Source organism: Argiope bruennichi, chromosome 6 (assembly GCF_947563725.1).
Source record: "Argiope bruennichi chromosome 6, qqArgBrue1.1, whole genome shotgun sequence".
NCBI lineage: Eukaryota > Metazoa > Arthropoda > Arachnida > Araneae > Araneidae > Argiope > Argiope bruennichi.
The window spans coordinates 57,393,457-57,408,598 of NC_079156.1; the positions used below are offsets into that span (position 1 = coordinate 57,393,457).

Consider the following 15,142-nt stretch of genomic DNA (forward strand, 5'->3'; position numbering starts at 1 on the left):
CGTAGTCTTGTTACTGGGCTGAAAACCACAAGGTCCCAGGTTCTATCCTCATCACAATTTGCCACAGATCTATTCCAGAAACTTATGAAAATGTGCTAGGCCCAAAAGTATAAAAATAATTCTGACATTTTTATAGCGAATGTGCTTTGTAAAAATAATGCATTTCTTTTTCGACTTCCTCGTTTACTTCCAGGTAAAAAGATTTCTTTATAGGGTTTGCAACAAAATTGGGCAGAAATCTGAAATTTTGTTACAGATATCACATACCAAGTTTCACCTGTATAGTTATTAGCGTTTTTGTGTCATTGAGTTTTCAGAAAAATAGTTACTATTTCAAAAAAAAAAAATCAAAATCAGGGAAATCTAAAACGTACAGAATAATTAAAATCTCAATGTGTAAATTATTGGCCGTTCCAGTACTTTCTATTTGTGTGCCTTTTATGTGAGGAAATAAAAGAAAATCAAAATATGGAAAAACCAACAACAACACAACTGAAAAAAATAAATTGGAAAGTAAATACATCAAAATAAATTATTTCGGAAAATCATTTGAATAATTCTAAATTTTCTGCTGTTTTAATCCATGCTGTAAAGAAGAAAAAAATCAAAACTTGAAAGCGAAAACCCAAACACGAATAAAGCATTAAAAAAGGGGAAAAGGATACTAAGTACGTAAGAATTAATAATTTGAAAAAAGCATTTAAATAATTTTGAATTTCTGGTGTTTCATTCCATATAATAAAAAGGGAAAAGAAAATTAAAAACTTAAAAAGAGCAACGCAAATGGAAAAAAAAAAAAAAAACATTGAAAAGTATGTCGAAATAAAAGGTGTTTCAACTCTCATTTTTTACTTGAAAAAAACATTTAAATAATTATAATTTATCTGACATTTAAAAATAATAACATGAAAGATTATCAGCACAAAAAAGCGATGAATAGGAAAGTAAGTACATCGAAATTAAAAGGTATTTCAACACTAGCTTTTATTTTTTTAACCATAATTTTCCTGATATTTAATTCCTTGAAAATATTCCGATGATATTTCATTTTAAATCCGTACCTTTCCTTTTACCACATTTCTCTTAAATCTCACATCTTTTAAAGGAAAAGCAGGCTTTGCCAAATCCACCTGAAAATTAAATCGATGGTCCGTCCATGTGTAGGTTATCTTTGTAACAAAAATGCTAAATTTAACCATGAAGTGGCCACACCACTTAAACATAAGCGATAAAAATAGAAAAAGTTTCTTATTCGGCGTTGGCCGCACGCGAGCACGTGAGTTACGGTTCCGAGCACATTATTTAAAAAAGAAAAATGTTGGAAGCAGCAAACCGCGGTTACTTCGCCAATTCCCTTGGTAATGTTCTTTAATTAAACGAAAGCGAACAAGATAAATGTTATACATAAATTCTGCAAAATGTGCTTTGGGGAAATAATTGTTACTTCGAAAGTGGGATGAATGCTGTTATTAATGATATTTTCTCACGGAATAAAAAATAAATGTTGTAGAACGTTCACTAGGTTGCAAATTTTTTCAAGAACACGTTTTATAAGTTGTCACAGCTGTATGATAAGCAACCATGTAGAATAAAAAAAAATCATTGTACAATAAATTAATTTAGTTATTATTACTTTGTAAGCTTTCAGTTTACATTAACTTTTAAATGGAGTACATAAAATATTGTCCAAATATTTGAAGTTAGAAATCTTAGGAATCTCCAAATTTTTGACTGCCACGAATACCAGAAAATCAGTGCAATGACACTTGACAACCGGTCGGTGTATGAACCTAATAATACAAAAAAGAGGGTTTAGTTTTTATTAACGTCCCGCTTTAAAGCAACACTAGGACTATTTTGGGACAGACCTCGTAATTTTGAACAGCGGTCAGATGACGAGGACGACAACTGAGCAAGCACTCCCCTCTCTTCGTCACACCAGCGGAAGGCCTTTTGGCCTGGACGGATATAACATGCCCCAGACTCGTTTACACGACGGTTCTTCGGAGGAACCTGAAACACACCGGCTCCGAACCTGAAACACACCGGCTCCGGAGACGAGACCTTACCACCACGCCACCGCAGCCTTCAAAAATAAAGGGGGGGGGGGGAGGTAATGATCTCTCTTAAACTTTCTCTCATACTCTTTAATAAAATTATCACAGAGAACTTCTTGTATGGCATTGGCTTACAATAGTTAGGAAATATTAACTTTTGGAGCGAATTTAGCATTTTGATTAAATCAATAATAAGGTCATTGGCGAGTTATTTGGCGATTAATTCCCCAGCATGGGGATAATAACATTCAAAAGAATCCTATCAAATTTGATAAAGTCATTACATTTTTGAGTTACCACGCTTACATGTTTCTGAAAGGATTCAGGATTTGGTTCAAAATCTGATAGATATCTACGCTATAGATTTTAAATATGTATAGCAAATTTTATTTATCTAGCGCTCTTCGTTTAATAATTATCCAGTTAAATTATATTCGAATATCCAGATAGGGAGTCTTCCTCTTAAAGGATTTTGCACAAAATTTGGTAGGAAGCTACGAACTCAGTGTTTTGTGACCGTATACCAAATTTCACCCAACTGGCTCAAAGCGTTTTAAAGTTATCTTTGTCACAGGCTGACATTTTCCAAAAATATATTTTTCGAATTCAGGAGGTTCGTCAGAAGGAGAGGAAGAATTAAAGAGAATTCTCTAAGGACATTCGTCAAAATCTGGAGTTCGATTTTTTGACGATTTTACTACTTTTTCTATACTTTGTATACGAGAAAATAAAAAGTTAATATAAAGAAATTTGATATGCAATCTAGATTGCAAATTTCTTTCTAATTCAGGACGAATGCCGTCCAAGCGAATATATCTATTTGTCCGTTCTTGTACGCATTGATGAGTTGCCCATGAGGGCTGTAGAATTGCAGCACCTCCTGAAATTATTTTTTTTAGTTTGCATTCCGTTTTTGTTTTTTTTTTAATCTAATATGCTTGCTTTTACAATGTTGCAGTTGAATGCTTATTGCTTACTTTTTTCATTCTATGAGAAATCTGATAAACGAAAAAGCAATACAAATGTGAAAACAATGCGTACAATGCAATCATTTTGAGACGAAAAGTAATCCCTCTTTTTTCCCACTAATTAATTAGGAGGCGCTAGAGCTGTAATCAGACCAGTTCCAGGTTAAAGGGAGACCTGGATTCTTCCCCCCCCCCATTTCTATCCAAAGTTTTGCCTTGTGTTCACTCAATTTTTTTCCCTCCTTTCTTCCCCCCCCCCTTTCCTTTCTTTCATTGGCTATTTCTGAGTTTTGGTTCCTATTCTTGCTTTTTGGGCAGAAACGCATTCAGTTTTATTGGATATTCATTCTCTTTTGTGAAAAATTACTCCGGAAAAAAGTATATGTTAATTTTCTAAGATGCCATTCAGGACAAAAAAAATTATAAGGAGATATTAAGTTATTAATTATTGCATGTAAGAAACAATGAACGTTGCAGATTATTGGCAAAACTTATTTGGCATTCATCTTTGAAGAAGTATTATCAAGGAGGGTAGAAGATAGAAGTGCGGGAGAGGGTTGAGGTATTTTTATTTGCTGAATAATTACTTCACTCATTCCATAATTTATTATTGACGGAACTACAAAGAATTTATATCTTATACTGGTTATTTAAAATTTCTGATACTCAAAAAACTTCATAAATTAGCTTTGAAATAAAAAAAAAATATTAGTTTACTCAGTAGTGGATTTAGGGGTTTTGTGACCCTAGGCAGTGTACATTTTAAGGCCCCTCTTTTAATATGGCAGTTAGTTACTTTCATACTTCAGAACATTTTTAACATATTAATGATTTATTTTATTTTATTAACTATGATAATATATATCTGTTTACATTTATCTATTATGTTTCTAGACTAAGATTTTCTCTATCCATAATATTCATGAATTTTCAAATCAAAACTAATCACTAAAATCGAAATGAAACAAATAATGATCTTTTTTAATTTCAAAAGGAAACATAAGCAATAACCATCAGTTTGGTCCATAAATGGAGAATATATATTTATAAATATTTGCAGACCTCAGCTCATTGACTTTTGCTATTTATTTATGCTTAAACTTATTCATACACCAATAAACTTTTTTTAAAAAAAAAATTGTTGTAGTTGCTAGATACCAAAACAAAAGTTAGAATTTCGATTCCTATAATGAAGTAGAAAAAAATGGTCAACATAGTTTTCATTCCCATCAGCATTACAGATAACGAATGATTATACATATAAATTGATGCCAAATTCTGGACACAATAAATCACTGTAAAGAGATCCAAAATGCATATTAAGCATAACTAATACAGTTTGGTCATTTTTGGCTTTTGCGCCATTAATGCTATAACTATCGATGTTAAATATATATTTAGTTTTACCACACCCGTCAAACGATCATCCGTTTGATCATCAAGACTTTCGTGTAACTTTAGGCTTAGTTTATGTAAATAAAAGAATATAATTTAACAAACAACATTTAATATAATAATTCATCAATTAGGCCGGCTTCCTGGCATAGGGGTAACGCGTCTTCCCCGTGATTTGGGCGTCCTGGGTTCGAGTCCCGGTTTGGGCATGGTTGTTCTTCCGTTGTTCTATCTGTGAGATGTATGAATGTGCCCTCCTGTAAAAAGGGGTTGTGCAAGCCAATGAGTGATGCGTGTGTAACTAAGTCGTACTCTTGGCCCTAGTTGGCGCTACTATAAAAACAAGAGACGCTCCCCCACCTGCTTAAATCGCTGTCTTCGTAACAGCGGGCTTGTCCATGGCAAGTGCCATAAGAAACAACAACATTCATCAATTATTAATAAAAAGAAACCAAACCAAGAAAAACAGTTTGCATTTGCATTTATAGGATAGAACCAGTTAGAGCTTTTAGTTCTAAACTTAATCATGATCGGAATAACATAAATCCTATTATAACGATCGCCGAACACTTTAGATCAATCAATAAAATTTCGTATGAAAAATTAATTCAAATTTTTCCAAGAAATGTCTTAAAGCGATGTATAATAAATATAAATACGTACTGATATCCATCATTCCATAGATGATACATAAAATATTATGAACTTTAAAATAGCTAAAGCGGTCATTTTAACATGTCTTGGTATAAATAGGTATAGGTCATACTGATTATGTAAATTAAAATGGCTGAGTGGAAATTGAATAGGAACATGTAATTGTTCTTATATTTCATTAAAAGTCATCATAAATTTCTAGAACAATACGTAAATTATATCAAAAAAAATTATGAAATTTGAAAACCATCAAAATGACGGTCTTATTAATTCTAGTTGTTAAACTCGGAGAAACTAAATAACTAGCAAACTAGCGACGAAGTTTAATTCCCTCTAAGTAATTATCACAATATTTCAGTTTTCATTATTTTTTTAATCTTTTTTTTTTCTTTTAATTCTACATTCCCACTAGTAAAAGGAATTGAATATACAGCAATTCATTCTTTCGCAACTATTCTATTGGGTCTACTTAATATAAGCAGCTTTCATTCGATTGGGTTATTAAATTCTAGAGTAAGACGACACTATTTTTAGGATAAACGTTTCTTAATTTTATTATCATAATTATATTTTATCTTCATCTTAAACAGACTTTTACTCGAATAAACGTTTAGTATATTTGAGCGAAAATTAAGGTTAACTGTTTAAGTTATTTGTTGTGATAAAAGTTTATAGTTCCTTTTGATGATTTCATTGCAAACTATCATTACATTTTAACATAATTATTTTTGTAAATCAAATAAAAAGTTGTTTTTTAAATGGCAAATTTATGCATTCTGAGGCTTTTAACCCAGCATACTATGAAATTCCTATTATAATTAACTGGTCAATTTAGATTTAAGCTTTTAACTTTTGCATTAAGTTAACGATTTCTTTTATATTAAATTTTTATTTTAATACCTTTTCGAACACTTTTAATTATTTTGACTGTGCTGCATCCATATTGCACACTGCATTATTTAAGCAGACACTCAATGTTTTTAAACTAAAAAATAATAATGGAATAACTAAAAAACAATAATGGAACAGATAAAAATATGCTTAATTATACCTGATGAAATGTTAATAACTTCCTAATATTTTATTATTTGTAAAAATTAGATTTCTTAGAAATGTATTTATTTGGCAGGTAAACTAATAACACCATTTTTAACCTGATTGCCTGAGGCTCATCTCTATTTTGATTCTTATTTTGTAGTTAACATATTATCAGTAGACAATATCATGATTTATTGGGGTATACAGCTGGAAGTAAAGAAAAGAAAATAAGAAATGGATTAATGTATTCTTATTTTAAAATATAGGTCATTTCTGTAATAGAAAAATGCTTGATTGTGCAGCATAAATTGTACACCAAATCATATATTGATACGATGGATTTCCTTACGAGGAAACAGTAAGAATACCTATTTCCGTGTCGATTTTGGCTTAGTATGTTAAAGCTGCATGCCGACGCATGTATGTAAATCGGCGATATTACTTAGTTACTCCTGGCGCCATCTATTGATAGAGAGGCAAGATTGTATTGTCAGTTTTAGAGAAAAATATTTATTATTATCGATAAGGGGGAATTTTTTTTAAAAATAATCTAGCTTATCAGTTGTTTAAACTGCACATGGAAAAGTTTTTTAAAACAATTACACTTATGAATTGCTTACAAAAGTTTTTTAACTGCTTTTTTTTTTAATTTTTTTCTCGAAATTTTGTCAAAAGATATTTGATTTTGTTTGGCTATATTAAAGCGCCATTTAAAAGCAACTTTAGGGTTATTTTGAGAGATATCTAAATTTTGAGCCGCAGTCAGATGACAAAGATAGCACTAAGTTGGCATCCCATCCCCAAATTTCTACACCACACCAGTAGTTAGATGTTAGGCCCTGGCGGATTCGGCTTGTCACGGCGATTACTCAGAGGAATCGAGTCTTGAACTTGGAGCCCTCCGGCTCCGAAGCCTGGACCTTGCCACAGCAACCGACAAAAAGATCCAAATTATCAATTTTTAACAAATAGTAGAAGCGTGTGGCATGTTCTGCTTCGAGAGGTACAAGTCCAATTAGAACTTGATTTACCACTACTGCAGATAAGTGAGTCCAATTCTCACCTTTTTACCATCATGGTTATTTTATAGATGATCCAAGTGCGTTTGTTTTCTTTTTCTCCAATCAGCCATCTCCGTTGTCTTCATAGCCTTAATAATTGGTTAAATATTGTTGTTTTGCCCGAAAATGCTTGCATATGCATTTAATTCTGAATAGTTCTATAACCCTTGAAAAGTAACATGATTTCTTATTTTGAATTCGCACACTTTACCCCAAAGCAAACTGATGAGACATAAAAAAGCAATGTGCCTTTGCCTTCAAAGTGTGTTAAAAGAAAATCTTTTGCAGCATTTTAAAATATACAATGTATTGGAAGCAGCACGAGTAATCTCCAAGAAACTTTCCCGCATATTTTCTAATAATAGTGCTATCATGTATCTTATAATAGTGTTAGCATTTAATTCCAAATGGAAAAATGCTCCAAACGATGTAATTTTTTATAGTTTAAGTGAATTAATTAATTACGTTACAGATTCAGTAAAAATGTTAGATTTAAGCCAAAAATCTATATTTCTTTACTATTGTTCCCAAATGCCACTGAAGGTATTTGTGGCCAAGGTCCATAATTTTATGCGGGAAAAGAGAGATAAGACATTAATTAGAATATGCGAAAAAGTTTCAGAGAAACAACTCCCAAGTGGTTTAATAAATAAATATAGTATATAAAATAAAACACCATACATAGTTATAAGAAAATGGCAATAGACCACCTCAGTCGTCCTCGGCATCTGACCAGAGTTCAAAATTACGTGGCCAATTCCAAAATAGCCCTTGTGTTCGCTTTTAAATGGGACGTTAACATAACTAAAATTAAACTCTAAGAAAATGGAAGATTTTAATGAAATTAATGTTTGGTTCCAACGAAGAAATACCACATCAAAGCAATTAAGTGACAATGAACACAATGATGTGTTGAAAAGGTTACTACTAACAGAAAAAGATCAAAAACAAATGCATGATGCCAATATTTAGGTGGCAGTTAAATTTGATTGTAAATCGTTTAACTGTTTCGTGTCTCGAAAACCTTGACCGCGGCTTTTATTCCTTAAATATTGATCACAAACATATACTGTAAATTACAAAGTTGCTTAAAAAAGTTGCAAAATGTTATGAAATCGATTAAAACGTACATGGGATTAAACTTTTAAAAATACAAAATTTAAATTTTTATACGGATCCCGTACAAAAAAGATTTTCAATGAGTAAAATGTGCCCCATTTTCTAAGGTCATGTACAAATTTTCAGAATTTTATCAAGAAAACTCTCAAAGATATGTTAAAAACAAAGTTAGTGAAGGATCAATCACAAATTAAAATGCAAATGCTTACAGCTTCAGTGCGTCATAAGGAAATAAAATATACTTTATATCTTTAGTTTTAAATATAAATTTTAAAATCTATGTTTCCTGAAAAATATTTTAAAATTTTATATCATGAATTACAGAATATAACTTAAAAATAGCACAGTCAATGATCTTGTAAAAAAACTTATGTAATCATTACTTTAAGTTATTATTTCCATAAATTTTTAATACTTTTGAACCAATAAATAGCAAAATTATTATTTATTTATTCAATCATTACTTTCTTTGTTAATTTGTGTACGATCCCTAAAACACGAACATCCGGCATGATTTTTCCTCTTTGCGAATTCATATCCAGGCATCGAAAAGTGGTTCAAGTCAGCATTTATGTAGTTTCATATCTTTGAGACTTTAATTGATAAATTGCTGAAATTTTGTAGATGACCTTATTAGAGGATGGAGCACATTTTACTCATTGGGAATTTTTTTGTATGTGGTCCGCATAAAAATTTAAATTTTGTATTTTTTGAAGTTTAGTCTCCTGAAAATGTTAATCGATTTCATAACATTTTACACCTTTTTTTACGCAACTTTGTAATTTACAGTATATGTCTATGATCAATATTTAAGGAATAAAAACCGTGGTCAATATAAAAAATAAAAGCAGCGGTCAATGGTTTTGAGACACCCCGTATATTATATATATATATATATATATGCGGAAGGAAACATAAGTGTTTCTCTGAAAATTTAGATAAAATGAAATATTTCTCATTTAATCGTCGAAAATCAATGCATACTCAGTCTCTCGCTATTGATATTCCTAACTCTACTCTTTTTGGTATCTTGAAGCAGCAAAACAATTTTAAGTGCATATCTTCCACCATTACAGCCATTCTAGTAGATAAAAAACAAGTTAGAAAAAGTTACAAATTAATTCGGTAACACTCTATTTATGCTTTCATGTATGCATCTTTTAGCATACAATAATTGTGATTTCAATAATAAAATTGTGCGTGCTCCCAACTGCAATGTTTCCAAACTGAAAATGACAAATTACATAATCATATTTGGTTTTGTTTCTTATTTTTTGAACAGATTTATTCAAATATAAGAAAATTTCTTTACTTGTGCAAATAATGAGAAATACAGGAAGAATGAGCAAACAATAATTATTGTTACTTTATATGGCAAAGGATAGCTTGAAAAGCAAAAAAATCAATATCTTTCCGCAGTATTTTATATTTGTACATTATGTCAGAGACATGACTAAACAAACATTATTAATAGCTTAATATTCAATACATGACTATTGAATTATGTGTTTCCACAAATTTCCAAATAAATAATGATTTTTTTTTATTTGGAAACCAAACTTCTTAAATTTTTTTTTAATTCACAAGAAATTTAATACTTAAATTTTTCATTCAGGACTGTTTTAATTTGGAATATGTTTTGTAAATTGGTATTAAAAAAAAACGAAACAAATGGCATTCTGCAGAATTTATTTAAACATTACTTTTTATAAAGCATCAAAAGCAAATTTTACTGTGATGCATATTACAAATTATGACGCTGCAAATTTCTTTAGAATTCTTCTCTCTCGCTCTCTCTTAAGTAGCAAATTCCTTCAATTTTCACAAGTTGATTAATTCATTTGATTGCATAATAATAAAAACAAGAAAATTATTTAGTAGGAAAATAATTCAAAATGGTATTAAAAAACAAGTTTTTTTAAAAAAAATTGAAAGCAGTTTGTATCCTAAATTTAAATATTTCACTAAATTTCATCAAGATCATATGTTTCTTCTGGAAAGTCACCGACAACAACATCATGGGGTTTAACAAAACCTCCATACTTCTGAACACATTCGAAGTACCTCTTTCCACTGACGGAACCATCATTTTTTCCAACAGGCTCATCATACTTAACACCAATCCAAAAACCAGGCTTGAATTCAGTTTTTCCAATATACATGACTGTACCACGGCGAGTAGGCTTCCCTGCAATGCGCACCTCACATCTGTTGCCAACACTCATATTCTTTATTAAGTCTTCCTCCTCTTTTTGCTTCTTTTCAGCAAAACTTTCCTTTTGTTCATCGCTCTGAAGTTTCAGCTTTTCCTTGAAAGCTCTCAGAGTTTCACCTCTTTTGGCATACTCTTCTTCTGACAATTCAAACTTCTTTACCTTAGACAAATCTTCAAATTCCCCAGCTTGAATTGAGGAATCAATAACATGAAGTACTTTAGCATTATCTAAAGGATATGAACTTAAAACAGCACTGTTGTCATTTAACTTTGCTATGACTTCATTCTTGTCATCCAGTAACTGCAATTCCATTGATGATGCAGAACCACCTGTTATCAATTCTAATTTCTGCTTCAGTTCTCCAATAGTAAGCTTGGTTGGAAATCGGCGCTGAGTGCCGAAAGAAATTATTGTACTTGTTACAAGAATATCAAGAACATTTTTATTTTCCTCGCCCATTTTTAATCCACCTGTATTGACAAAAAAAAATACAATAAACATTTTTTGTAGAACAGTTTCATACATTCTATACGTTTGTTCAATACTGCAAAGAGAAAATAAAAAAAAACATATCAAAATTAATTAAAAATAACTATCATTATTTGATTTACTTTAAGAGAATTACATATGGTTAATCCTATCACTGTTTTTATGCAATAAAAGCTAAGGTGAAGCTAGACAGTCATTGTGTTGCCTGCTTTTCTTTGCATGTTTATAAGCAGTTCTTGCTGCCTGGGGATGCAAATTGATGTAGTTAGCAGCTACAATTCTCCCCCCCATCATGAATATTACCTCATTAGGAGGCAGGAGGGGACTATTTTGAAGGTGGCAAATCTTCTTAAAAGATATTTTTTAGCAATTATTGTTTTAATTTAAAAGATTTTTTTTTTCTTTTTGTTCACATTATACAAGCTGACAGTCTGTAAGATATTTGTTTGAAATTGTAACTTGATGAGAAGATATAATTATATATCATAAAAACTTTTTGAATTCTAACAAAAACTTTCATTATGTGTATCAAATCACTGATCATTATCATTTTCAGTCATAATTTTATTCAAATTCTATAGTTTCTCTGACCCCACTGAATCATTTTTATTTCAGAAAGTTTATTTTTATTTAAATACACATCCCTCTTTTCTCAAAAGATTAATACCAACTTATAACAAAAATTGATATTCAACTAATTCTTGACCTGTCTATGTTTAGTTCTATTCTAACATGGATTGAACACTGCAAAACATATTGTATGAACTCTTATATAGTTGCTGCATTATTATTTTAATACACACAAACTTTACCAATGAAGTAGAAAAATTAACTAATCTCCTACACATTATATATATATATATATATTCCAATCTCATACCTTTTTAAAAAGAATTACTGATCTACCAAAAAATTTCAGAAATAATAAACTCATATTTATTCCTGAAGTTTTATATAATATCTGTGAAATATTTTGGTGATGTATGCAATTTAAAATTGCATTATCTACAAAAATTTAATTAGCTATTTTAAAACTCACAGAAGCTGTTAGATCAAAATAGTTAGCTACAAGAAGATTGATGCCTATTTTTTAATCAATGTGCCTTTAATTTTTGAAGTGATCTTCATAATTTTTAACTGGCAATCAAATAATCTAAATAATAAACTATTATAATAATTCAATTTTAATCAATGAATCCTTACACTGCTATCTGAATGCTTTTTTCATATTTAATAATAAGAAAAAAACTTTCAAACGATCATAATCTTTTTCTATTAATTGCTTAAAATTAGACACAGCTATGCAATGATGAACCAACTATTGCTTAATAGATTTGGATTAACCGTTTCAAACGGCATTGAAGTTTTAAAGTCTGCTATATAAAATTTTAACATTTCTAACCCATTGCATGATAGACTTTTTAGAAAATAAAAAATTAATCATTTTAAATGTAATATTAGATTTATTTATTTTATAATTATTTCTGTAACTGAAAATGTATGGTTTCGACAGGTATGTATTAATATTTTAAAAATTATTAAAAGTGGTATAATTTAAAATCTGCAGGATAAATTACGAATTTTCAAAGATCCTTTTAATCACAAAAAGAGCTTCTGATCACAAATCCATTCTCCCAGGATTTTTTTTAAAAATACGCTATAAAATGATTTTTAAAAAATCAAACTCCATTTATCAAATTCACTATGTCATTACAAAAATACATTTATCAAATTGACTAAAATCATTATCTATGAAAAATTTTATCTAAATGTGCTCCCAATTCTAAAGTCATTCCAGTTTCATTTATCTAGTTACATTTTTTTTTTTTTTTTTTGAAAAGATTACAATAATAATAATTTTAGTAGGTTTTTTTTTCCCTTCTTTTTTTCTTTTAACAAACTTTAATTAGAAGACATCAAGCATTTATCAGAATTCTGTTCACAGTATGAATGCAAGTCATAGTTACTCTCTGAATGATACTTTAAAGCATTAAAAAAATGAATAAATACATAATACAAATCTGTATGAATTCTAAAATTTTGCAGTCATCTAAACTATTTGTTTTTGTTCCAATTATTAAACTGACAAATAAAATAAATACTACATTTAAATAACACATTTTAAATTTATAATTATTTTTTTATATACACAGAAAAAATATAAATAGATATAATATTTTGCTTTATAACATTATTTTTATATGAAATTTGAAAAAATATTTATTTGTTTAATACAGAATATAAACAGTTTTATTTTAAAAAAGTTATATATTTATTTGATGGCTGTAAATAAATCCTATAAAATTGAATATCATAATTATAGACATTATATTCAAGAAAGTAAAATTAAAAAAATTCATTAAAGTACTTTATAAGTGTTGTAGGTAATTTAAAAAAATCTAGTTAAAATTAACTTTTTAAATCAGAATAAAATGAACAATATCATAAAGGAAACAAATTTTCTTTTCTTTTTAAATCTTACCTAAAACTCTTCAGTATTCTTAGCCACAAAGTATTTCTTTAATTCTTTATTTAATTAAAATTGCAATTATTCAGTAATTTCCAAATGAATACTGGTAAAGAATTATTTTCACAAGGATTCAGACTAAAAGAAGGAAAAAAATAAAATTTATAATAATGTTAACATGATTATGTATTGAATACAATCATAAAATGTTAGATCAAAGAAATTCAAACTGCTATAATATCCAGAAAACACAGTGGCAATTTATACATATATAGTATTGACATATATACAAAGTACAATTTAAATTGATTTTCAGGAATCTCTTATCACATCACAAGGTGATACATTTGCTACTAACTGAACAATTCGTAATTATTGATGATAAAAAAAAAAATTTGAGTAAAAATTTAAATGCATGTTCAAAATGAAGGCAAAATTCTTGTATCCCTTAATACTCTATTTTATGGCACATATAATTTTGCATTATAGGCTTATTTTTTAGTACACATAATGATACATATACCTTTCATATTTTGTGGTACAAAATTTTAAAAATCTGTGATGTAAAAGTATCTTTTGTACTCTTCGATGTTAAAAGCAGTAAAAATAATAATAATAATTCCAGGAATTTCTGTTAAAAATTTGAAAAAAAAAGGGGGGGGGGTCCATTTTTTCTTTTAAAGGAATTTTTCTTTAAATGAGGAAAAACACAAGGCTGTTTAACAAGGATATTAAAATGCAATTGTAGGAAGTATATTACAAATAATTTACTGTGGTCGCAAATAAAAAATTGTAAACTTATCAAAATCATTCCAATAAAAAATTTATCTCAACTGTAATGAATGATTTTTATACAAAAACTTTACTCCATGTAGTTGATAAACAGAATTAAAAAAATTAAATAAAATATATGAATTGTTCATACTTTCACATTACAAATTACATGTTTCTGAAAATTTAAAGTATTGCATCGCCCTATCGCAATCGATAATAGCAATCAGCGTCACACCCATTTTAAAAATGACAAAAAAAATCAACACCTGTTTTTTTTAAAAAAAAAAGGGCGTGCCACTAATTTTAAGCCGGTATTTTTTTTTTTTTTTCATCATGCTCAGGCAAGTTATAAAAACACTATGTTTATTCAATCAGTTTTAGTAAAAACTACTTTCAAAAAGTTAAGTTTTGAGTAATAAAATTTAACTTCGTGAGAAGGATTGAATATTCTAGAAACAAACACCTTTATTACTCACCAAATAACTCTGACATTAAAATGAATAAATATTGAGTAAATTTTTTTTAAATATTGAGTTGTAACAAGATTTTTTTAGACAAAATTAGTATTTGAAAATTACTAAATTACCATAGATACCTTCAAAACCAAAACAAAAACACGTTCAGACGCCAAAAATCAAAACGACTACGATTATGGTTAAAGTTGAAATTGAAAATGTAGATCAGTGCAAATGGTGGATGATACCTTAATCATACAGTAGTAATATGTTTTACTTTTTATAGAATTATTTCCTTTAATTTATTAATTTTATTATGAGTGAATTCTGTTTTTTGAAATTATATAATATTTTGTAAGAGGTTCTTCGATTAAAAAATTACATAAACCGAGCGACTTAGAATAATTTTGTTAAACTACAAGACATTTGTAAACTTTGTTCGGCAACAA

The 15,142-nt window shown here is 29.0% G+C and overlaps 1 protein-coding gene across 4 annotated transcripts; it reads right to left on the bottom strand.

Annotated features, from left to right (window-relative positions):
• Nucleotides 1-9,964: 9,964 nt before the first annotated feature.
• On the bottom strand, nucleotides 9,965-14,888 carry LOC129971653 (tubulin-folding cofactor B-like). 4 transcript variants are annotated; one of them, XM_056085616.1, is made up of 3 exons: nucleotides 14,834-14,888; nucleotides 13,480-13,602; nucleotides 9,965-10,978 (listed from the first exon to the last, which is right to left on the bottom strand). In XM_056085616.1, exon 3 carries the CDS (start codon nucleotides 10,965-10,967, stop codon nucleotides 10,257-10,259), a length of 711 nt encoding a protein of 236 aa, XP_055941591.1. In that variant the 5' UTR covers nucleotides 10,968-10,978; nucleotides 13,480-13,602; nucleotides 14,834-14,888; the 3' UTR covers nucleotides 9,965-10,256. The 4 variants fall into 4 exon arrangements, with proteins under 4 accessions (XP_055941591.1, XP_055941594.1, XP_055941592.1 ...); XM_056085619.1 differs by having other exon boundaries at nucleotides 14,825-14,866; XM_056085617.1 differs by having other exon boundaries at nucleotides 14,715-14,854.
• Nucleotides 14,889-15,142: the final 254 nt, after the last annotated feature.

What these genes read in the sequence shown, in the direction of transcription:
- LOC129971653 (XM_056085616.1), bottom strand. Translation starts at nt 10,967, where the DNA reads ATGGGCGAGGAAAATAAAAATGTTCTTGATATTCTTGTAACAAGTACA.